The sequence below is a fragment of the Lactuca saligna genome, chromosome 7 (assembly GCF_052625555.1).
Source record: "Lactuca saligna cultivar CGN05327 chromosome 7, ASM5262555v1, whole genome shotgun sequence".
NCBI lineage: Eukaryota > Viridiplantae > Streptophyta > Magnoliopsida > Asterales > Asteraceae > Lactuca > Lactuca saligna.
In genome coordinates this window covers 119,835,255-119,846,042 of record NC_136423.1, presented here as the reverse complement: position 1 = coordinate 119,846,042, position 10,788 = coordinate 119,835,255, and the positions used below count along the sequence as shown (strand labels likewise).

The 10,788-nt window shown below is 36.4% G+C and overlaps 1 protein-coding gene across 1 annotated transcript; it reads right to left on the bottom strand.

Annotated features, from left to right (window-relative positions):
- Positions 1–859: 859 nt before the first annotated feature.
- Positions 860–2,041, bottom strand: LOC145003875 (nicotianamine synthase-like). The gene has a single exon (XM_078962781.1). It carries the CDS (start codon positions 1,956–1,958, stop codon positions 975–977), a length of 984 nt encoding a protein of 327 aa, XP_078818907.1. The 5' UTR covers positions 1,959–2,041; the 3' UTR covers positions 860–974.
- Between the last annotated feature and the right edge of the window lie 8,747 nt (positions 2,042–10,788).

Below are 10,788 nucleotides of genomic sequence, written 5' to 3'. Positions count from 1 at the left end.
ACTTCGTTATTTTTGGTTTTATATTAATTGTATTTTTGTAAATGGATATAATAAGTCAAATTAAAAAACCGAATTTTATAGAAAAAAATAGTATGAAACGATTGTTATGGAATTGACTACAAAAAAGTTGTTACGGAATTTGCTACGGAATTTGGTACGGAACGAATGGCTACAAAATTTGCTACGGAACAATTAGTTACGGAATTTGCTATGGACAAAATGCTACGGAATTTGCTACGGAACAATTAGCTACGAAATTTGCTATGGACCAAATGACTATGGAATTTGCTATAGACCAAATGGCTACGAAATTTGCTACGGAATAATTAGCAACAAAATTTGCTATGGACCAAATGGCTATGGAATTTGTTACGGAACAAAATGGATATGAAATTTGCTACATAATTCATTGTTTACGGAATTGTGATGGAAGTGTGTTGTAGTTGAAATGCTACGGATAGACGTTGGAGCAACGGCCATAGCAAAATTGCTACGGAACAATAATTTCGTAGTTAAACATTTTGCTACAAGAAAAATCTTACTATGGAATCTCATCGGCAAATTTTGCAGCAACTTCTGTAGTTATTTAGGTTTAACTACGGAATTACATCATTTTGTTACGGAATTTTTTGGTAGTTAAATCGAAATTTTCTTGTAGTGTCTCATGCCAGCTGACACGTTCCAAGAGTTTAAATATTTCTTTGATTTCCATGGTAGTGTAAGGCCTTATTTCTTAAGTTACAGAGGATATTAGAGGAGGAACTATAATTTAGCGAAAAAGTAAATGAGTTTTTGTATCAACAGTTTGTAAATAGGCCCATGATGTAAAACATAATATAGGTTCTTTATTTCCGGTAATTTCAGTAAGATAAGAGAAAACCGAGACAATCAAATCCGTTCTCACACTTTCAAGCAAGCACATACGATAAGTTTATATGAATACCAATCCGATTTAAAGTAAGTTTAAATGAAATCTAATTATCAATCATTTTCATCTGGCCAAGAGGATTGTTGAAAGCTTGGAACTCACAATACTTGCAACTCAATGGCATGAAAGACTGGATCCCCAACTCATGGTGATGATGATGATGACCATCATCATCATGATCATTGTTAACAGGATCCGCAATCTTACGTGAAATCACGACGGAATTGATGACGTCATCGTCTGGATGAAAAACGGAGAGAAGTTGGAACCCTTGAAGTTGTTGTGGTTCTACCACTGGATAGAGAAAGACACGGGCACCATGAGCACTCCTCAGCATGAGCAAAGCACCTGGGGCCATGTACTTTGCCAAATGATCGATCACCTTCACCTTCTCATCAATATCCATCCCTACAAGTGCAGCCAAGAAAACGACATCATATCCCTTCAACTCATCTGTCACATCCATTATATTGGCAGTGTGGAATACCATTCTTTGGGACAAATCAGAATCAGAGGAAACAAGATGAGAGGCCATGGAATTTGCGGAAGAGTCGATGTCATAGTTGTGAAAAATGGTGTCCTTGAGATGATAAGAGGCTAATACAATAGATGTGAGAGGCAAGGGGCCGGACCCCACAAAGGCAAGACGCTTAGGGGCTTGTCCAAATGCAGAATAGTGTTCAGTGAGAATGTGAAACTCAAGACGGCTAAGCTTCAGGTAATTGGAGTAGTAAGGGAATTGATTCAGATGGTGAAGTGGATTTGGGAAAGAGCCTAAAATGGTGGAGAAGTGGGCTTCAAGATGGCCTTCAGCCTCACCACAAAGTCTTATGAGCTTTGACCTTATTTCTTGAATATTGGCCGGGAGACTGTTTATGTTGATAGAAGAGGGTGGGATGCATGTGCGGACGAGCTCAGTGAATAGGCTGTCAACATCTTTCGAGGGTTTCAGATTCTCAAGCTTTGAAATTTTGTGATAAATCTCACACACTTTCTCTACCAAAACATTCTCTTTCTGGACTGATTCCATGTCTGACACTAAATAGTTAATCGAATATTTCTTGGACAAGCTTTTAAGATAAACCCTTTTTATGTCAGAAAACAAAGAACCAATTGTGTCCGTATGTAATTCTCAAATTAAGGATGTGTGTTATTTATAGCCATGTTCAGGACCCACATATAATTTGTGAAGAGGGGCGATCCTTGCTCTGTTTTTTATTTGACAGCAACACCAAATATTATAAGTTCATTAGACCCCTAAAAACATATAGTTTTTTTTTATCTTTTTATTTTTTAATATCATTAATGGTCCATTTAGCAGCCGTGAAAGTTTACATTCGGGTATTTTACGATACGTTTTCAACTGTTTTGGAATGACTCATGTGTTTGAGTTTAGTTGTAATTGTTTTTTTTATTACCATAATATAAAGATATATATTAAACTTTTTCTTCACTTTTTCTTTTTATGCTTTTTTACGACCTCAAAAAAAAAATATTAATATAAAGATTATATTCTTTTAGTTGAAAATATTATAAGAAGATTTTGGAAATGAAGTAACACCTACACATTAATATATAATAAGTAGTACTTAGTGGATGTGCTTACCCCAAGCCATGTTATTATATAACTATATATGACATGAAATTATTAAATTTATTAAGTTTGTGAAACTAGATGCTTTTAAATTCTATGCTTTCACATTTCAATTGTTCACACATGTTTTATATCTTTAAAATTTCCTTTCTCATTTCCAAACTACGGCACTTACTAGTTACTAGAAACAAGCACTACAAGAAAAATTCTGAATAGCTACAGAAAAGTGCTACGGAATCTAACTCCGTAGTTATTTTGCTACGAAATGGCTTTCCGTAGAGTTTTTGTTACAAAATTTTCTACGAAATAAAATTCCGTAGCAAATTTAAAATTAATTATGAAAATTAATTTTCCGTAGTTAGTATGCTACCGAATTTGCTACAAAACCAAAATACATTAGCTATTTTGCTATGAAAATTACCATAAAATTAAATTTCGTAGCTATTTTGCTACATAATGATATTCCGTAGCTATTTTGCTAAGGAATTTGGTTACGGAAATGAATTTGATAACTATTTTGCTATCAAATAAATTATTAGACTCTTCTCTTCCAAAAAAAAAAAAAGAAATCAATTATCAGACTCAGGGCCAGCCATGGCTTCCTTGTAGTTGTTAGGTTCATCCAAGTTTACTAGTGTACTAAAATGTATCATCTTCAGAAGTTATATGGAAACCATAAAATTCAGGTGTCTGTCTAACTCTACTGGAACGTCTTAGAGGTAAGCATTCGTCAATCGGTTCAACAAGAGTTTTCTTCTCGGGTTGAGCGCGAGTGTCTAAGGTTCCTTCATCGCTTAACTCTTGAAGCTCTTCAAGGTCAATTTGCCTCCCACTGTCCTCTTGGCATATGAGTTCTCTCTCTTAAAAGACTCATATCCTTGCAACGAAGAGAACATTGTGACCGCTGTCTATAGAAGAGATATCTAAAGGATTTCTATGGGTAGCCGATAATAATACATCGCTCACTTCGCGGTTCAAGCTTGTCGTAAGTTTCCTTTCTCACAAAAGTATCACAACCCCAAACCTTGAGGTGTGCTAACGAGGCAACCTTCCCTGTCCACATCTCGTGAGGTGTTTTGGAAATCTTTTTAGTTGGGAAAATATTAAGGATATGAGCAGCGATCTCTAAAGCATACCCTCAGAATGAGATAGGTAACAAAGCTCGACTCATCATAGAATGAACCATGTTCAACAAGGTTCGGTTGTGCCTCTTAGCCACACCATTAAGCTTTGGTGTCCTAGGTGGCATCAATTGTGAAACAATTCCACATTGCTTAAGATAGTCATGGAACTCAATTCTAAGATACTCTCCTCCCCGATCGGATTAGAGCATCTTTATCTTCCTGCCCAATTGATTCTCCACTTCTTGTTTAAACTCTTTGAACTTTTCAAAGGTTTCCGACTTATGCTTGATTAACTAGACATACCCATATCTACTATAACATCAGTAAAAGTCACATAGAAGCAGTTCACATCCCTTGTGGCAGATCTGAAGGGTCCACACACATCTGTGTGTATGAGGTCCAACAAACCCTCACCCATTTCACATGAATCGATGAATGGTGACTTGGTCATCTTTCCAAGCAAACAAGATTCATAAGTATCATCCAACTTTAATTCAAATGACTCGAAGACTCCATCCTTTTGGAGTTGGGCTATGCGTTTCTTGTTAACATGTCCAGGATGACAATGCCATAAGCATGCTTTATCCAAACTATTGGACGCATTGATTTGCAACACATTATTTCCTAAGTTATATACAACCATCACAGTTGCATATATACCATTACAAGGTAATGCTTCAAAATACAATATACCATTATAATAAGCATTGATACTAGTAATTTCATTATTAAAAGAAAACGTAAAACCTTGTTTATACAAACTATGAAATGAAATAATATTTCTCACCATATGAGACGAGTAGCAACAACTATTCAGTTCTAAATTTAACACACTACTAAGCAATAAAGTATAAACTCCAATCTTTGTGACAGGAGACCTTTTCCTATTCCCCATGATGAAGTTCATCTTCCCGTACTCCACATCCCCCACTTCTTTTTAGTCTTTATAAATTAGAACAAATGTGAAAACCACATACTGTATCAAGGACCCAAGAATTAGCATGTGATGAGTTATTAGGAAAAATAATGTAAATACATGAGAAGGAGTGTTTGATCTTTGTATCCTTTATGTTCTGCAAGTATTTGGGGCAACTTCGCTTCCAGTGCCATTTTTTATGAAAATGGAAACACTCTGATTCCTTTGGGTTTGAGGAGGGTGTAGCAGGACCACCTTTGGACCCACTAGAAGAAAATCCAACATGGGAATTTCCCTTGTGGCTCTTTGAGGAAGAGTTCCTCTTCTTTCCCTTCCCATGTCCAATTACCAAGAAAAGGGCAGTAGTAGTAGGAGTAGAAATAATAAATTTTCCTTTAAGATTACTTTTAGCAGTCCTTAAAAGGCCTTGAAGGTTGCTTAGAGTGACCTCCTCCTTATTCATATGATAGGTCATACGAAACTGATCATAACAAGGAGGCAAAGAGTGTAGAATAATATTTATGGCCAACTCTTCATCGAATTTGACATTCAACTTCAACAGGCGGGCCAAAAACATTTGCATATTCTGCAAGTGGGTTGTGATAGACTCTCCATCATTCATTTTGGTAGTAATCATGGAGGCTATGATTTCATACCTTTCCTGCCAAGCACTTTGATGGTACCTCATAGGACTTCTGAAGCTCAACAGTCATGGTACATATCATAATAAATAACACTTTGGTCGCATCCCTCGCATGGGCCTTATATTTAACAATATGTTCGGGAGTAACGGTAGATTCATCAATTTCCTTAAGCTCTTTATCTAGGACATATTCTTTGTCCTCATAGTGAATGGCCATGCGGATGTTTCAAATCCAATCATTGAAGTTCGAACATATAAATATGACGCTCTTACATAGATTCATGAGGGAGAAAGAGCCAGAAGCAGTTGAGTTTGAAGCTGTGTTTAAAGTAAACATTTGAAAAAGAAGGACAAAGTTTATATTAGATAAGGATCCATAATATAACACCTAAAATGAAATATTAAGGTTAGGACCCAACACAATATTTTACAATTAGGAAGAGGGATGCCATAATCCAATTGCAAAATATTTGAAGGTAGGTAATTGACGATTTACTACCATGAAAAACGAAATAGATTATTAAGTTTTAAATGAATTGAAATTCCTAGATTCTTTTGAGATTAATTAAACTTTTCAATGGCATATTTAAATCTTGATTGTGGCCTTCAAGTTTGTGACTGGGATACCGAGGGTCACAAAAGATGTGTGAATAACCATGCAAATGTGCTTGGTACACTTAATGTTACAAATCACCTAATTAATGTGCCGTTTGACCACACACGCTCCATTGATCCATGGTTAACATTAAACTACCTTTTGTTACTTATTGCTAGTCCCAAATTAGTGTGCCAGTTAACCACACACACTCCGCTAACGACTCAACAAGGTGCAAAGTGCAATTTCTTGGAATAGGACCATTTTCACGTTTTTCCTAAAGTAACTAAGATTGGGAATTTATAAAAGTTTAGTTACTTTAATAATTATCATTATACTTATTAATAAGAATTAATGTCCTATCCTACCCATTCGTCTAATGACCTTACACCAGTCAAGGAAGCGGTGGGTGAGAGTGGACACCCATTAAACAACAATTTTATACGTAGTAACCTTATAAACCCCTTATAGACCGATTTTGTGAATGAGGCCTACTAATGGTAAGACTGACTTGTCTTATACATATACATATACATACATATATATATATATATATATATATATATATATATATATATATATAAGTATTAAACTTTAATATTATAATAGCATAGGGTTAAATTATAAACATTTAAAAATCTACGGGTTGGATTTAAATTTTCATAAATGAGACTCTTCAAGTTGCAAAACTTGAGGGAAAGTTTTGTTACTTGTCAAAACTTTTGAATTCCATAACAGGCCAAAAACTCGTAAAATCCTTCCACTAGATGCGCGAACTCGTCAAACCAGGCTTTGGACTCGTCGAGTTCATGGAAAAACTCATGCAACTCATCGAGCCATATATGGACTCGACGAGTTCATCAGACAGTGGCCGGAAAATACATTTTTCCAACTTTGAAAATCACACATTTGCATCAATATAATAGAAAACACCCTAGTCTCTGATACCACTATTGGGTTTTATGTACTCTAACATTCTTATGGTGCACATACAAACCTAATGCTTTGGATCTAAGTTTTCTCTAGTTATAAATGTAACATTGATATCCAAAGCATGGATCCTAAACTAGCATACAAAATTGAACATATGAATCATATAATTGGTTAGAGGGTTACCTCTTGATGTAGCTAGTAAGTCTTTAGCCTTGTGAGAACTTAGCACCCTAAGTGTTGTGTCTCAAACAAGTCACAAACACCAATAAAAACCTAAATGGATATAAGAGAGGATAAGGAGACTCAAAATCGACTTCTCTTCTCGGAATGGAAGTAGAATGGAAGTAGTGGTCCGATTTTAGGGATTAGGATAACATATTTATATGTGTAGAAAACCAAGACTCACGTGAAACCCTAATTTACACATATAAGTTTATGATCCATGCATTTGATTTGGACTAAAAATTCATAGACTATCCATAAGCTTAACCCATCACAAATCAATGAATCATTATCCCCATCCATACGTATCAATTTTAATCAGTCTCTGTTGATCACTAAATTAATTCTAAATTAATTCTTGATCAATACTAATTAATAATATGATTCCTTAATTAATATATTATACTTATAGTATATGAATAAATCATAAATAACCTCTTACTCAAATATCTATCTAACAAATTGTTCCGGTGAAGGCAACCTGAAATCGACCACACTACTATAGGGTCAAGTACACACCAATTATAGTTATGGGCTTAGACACCTAATCCAACAAACATAACCTCGAGAGGTCTCACACATTCTACAAGTTCCCTGTTCTATCTCGGCCCACCTTGACTCGAGTATGGATCCTTTGCTTTTAGTAGTACGGGTCCATACTACCTTCTACATCTATATGTACTTTCCTCAAGGATTGCCTTGACTTCACCAACTCCCTTATACTATTACTGCTCGCTGTACTAATCTCATCCTAGGCTTACCCTAGGGTAACTCTCTGACCTACTCTCCGCCATCAACCACATAAGAAATCTGTGCTACCGTTACCTAACTAGCTCGTGAATAACATTACATATCACTAAGATAAGATAATTATTTGAATGAGAGGTCATACCCTACAACAGTTGGACTTAAACAAGAGCTGCGAAATAGGGATAGACCTAACCTTCTGAAATTATTTATTCCTTGCGATATGTAATTTAATGAATTTGTTTATTAGTTAGTTAAAGATAACTAGAACTCCTAAAAGCACAAAGCAAGCAGCATTCGAGCGTTAAGTAATAGAACCAACATATCCTATACATGCCATCTTATCACTGACTAATCAGTTCTAGCATGAAATTCAATAAGCACATATAGCAGGCGCATATGGCATCTTCCTAGATTATTAGCCCTAATCTAGCATGAAGTTCTCATACACATACAATAGGCATATAAGGAATCCTTCCTAGATCGTTAGCCCTAATCTAGCATGCAGTTCTCATAATCATATCATATCATAAGATAACATGGATGGGTATCTTGGGGAAAACTTACTTGAGCTCGGCCGCTTGCACGCATCACACACCTTGTTCTTTCTCAAAACTCTTTATTTTAATTTTTTTAGAAAAACTATTTTGTTTGTAAAAATCTTTCAAACCCTCAATTTGTGTCCAGACACCCCCGAAGGTGTGTCTGTGTCCCTCAAACCAAGGCTCTGATACCAACTTGTAACATCCCAAAAATACGGACCAATAATTTCATTGTTGATATATGGGTGGTCGGCCTACACTGCTAGGCATATCTGGGTGCCCGAACTACCCTCTGGTTTAGTTCAGCCGGCTTTGGGGACTCTTTCACCCCTACCACTACCACACAAATAACATAACATATCATTCTATTAGACATATTTGAGTGCCCGACCTACCTTGCCGGTATTGTAAGGTTTAGAGCATTCTAACACTCCTAAGTGTACATGCAACCCTAAATACCTTGGATCTATGTTTTCTCAATTATCCATACAAATATGAACTTTACAAGGTATTCATCCTAACTAGCATAATAATCTGATTCATATGAATATATATCAAGTTAGAATTACATACCTCTTTGATGTAGAAAGTCTTCATGAAGCTTGAGTGCCTAGTGCCCCAAGTGTGACACCTCAAATGGTCCACACTACACCAAATACATTTGGAATAACTTGAGAGAAACTTGAACACTCCTTGAAATCGTCTAGCCCTCACACTCACACATAGTGCATGATTTCTTGAGCCATGGGATTCTTTTATATGGTGGCTATTAGGGTTACACCATGTAACTCATGACTTTACCCATTCCTTATGCTCCATGGATTTTAACCTCCATGGAGTATCCATGGGTCACCCCATGGACTTAGTCCAACATAAGGAATCTTGGATCACAAGCCCACATATATAAGAATGAATGATTTACACAACCAACCCATATATTTAATTAGTCTCCTTTTGATCACTTAATTAATTCCAAATTAATTCTTGATCAATACTAATTAAATAACCTTATTAATATATTAGAACTTATAATATATTAACAAACCTTAAGTGTTATTTCTCTCATTTTAGTCTATCAATGCATGATGCCATGCAACCCAAATGGACCATGCCGGGTTGGGTAAAGTCTTACCAGTTATAATTATGGACTTAGACATTAATCCAACAGGTATATCTTAACTGGGTCCGGGGACTAGTCCTTTATCTACCACTATCACATAATCACATAGCATACTAGCACATAAAGCATAACATATAGTGGCATACCAGACAATTATCACAAAGACAATCATCTCAAATATAATCACCTACTAGTGGGATGGCCTTGGTGCCTTAGACCCACTTCTACTAGAAGGTAACTCACGTTAATGTCGTGAAGTAGTTGAACTATCCTCGGCTCTGGGATCAACTATCCTCAAACTCCTACACATAACATCTCTTTTAATTACTCTTTCATATTCATACCCTTTTAACGGTCAATTATGGTCAATGGTTAAGTCAAAGGTCAACACTCTGGTTAAAGTCAACCTTCGGGTCCAAGTCAACATTCTGGTTAACTCAACTCGCCGAGTTTGTCTATCAACTCGTCGAGTTCTCGGGTCCATAAAACTCTGGAGTCTCGATCTTACTCGTAGAGTTATTCCATGAAATCGTCGAGTTCCTCTTCATACAAGTCGGGGCATTTCAGTCACAACTTGTCGAGTTCATCCTTGAACTCGTCGAGTTCTTCTTCATATTAGTTGGGACATTTTGCTCTCAACTCGCCGAGTTCATCCTTGAACTCGTCAAGTTCCTCTTCATATTAGTCGGGACATTTCTCTTAACTCGTCGAGTTCATCCTTGAAGTCATCGAATTCTTTGATCTTCAAGTCCATAAACACATCCAACTAGTTGAGTCATCTTCTAGACATAACGAGTTTGCTCAGTAACAGAAAAGGTTGGGGGAACACGACCCAACTCGCCGAGTCGTATGAATGACTCATTGAGTCCACCAAAGTCCAAATCTATCCAGTTGTTTCAAGTCAGGCTTAATGCATCCAAAACAAAGATCTAGTCTCCTAGGGTCGATATAACACATAAAGTTACAAACTTTACATTCATGCATGGGTTATTTAGCTCAAAATCCCTAAAAAGTGGTTAATATGATGCATGGGACTCCCATGGCTATAAAGTTGGCACCTTTATGGTATGAAGTCCCTCAAAGATGCTAGATCTGAAGTTATTGCCCCAAAACATGCTTGCATCCATGAATGGTTCCATAATATGCTCCAAAAGGCCCTAAACTACCCCATGAAGAGATCTAGTAAAAGAGTAGTCAAGGTATAGACTTGATATCTCAAATGAATAAAAAATGCAGCATAAACTCTAGATCTACTTGCTTCCTCAAGAACCCCCAAGCTTCCTCTTCCTTCTCAATCTTTAAAATCACCAAGAACACACAACAATGGCTCAAGAACACTCAAAATGGGGTAGGGTTTAGTGACTAAGGTTTGGAGGTGACGGAGGCTGAAGTTGAGGCCAGCTAAAGTTTTTAAATAGGGTGCA

Coding starts and splice junctions, on each gene's coding strand:
- LOC145003875 (XM_078962781.1), bottom strand. CDS start 1,958: ATGGAATCAGTCCAGAAAGAGAATGTTTTGGTAGAGAAAGTGTGTGAG.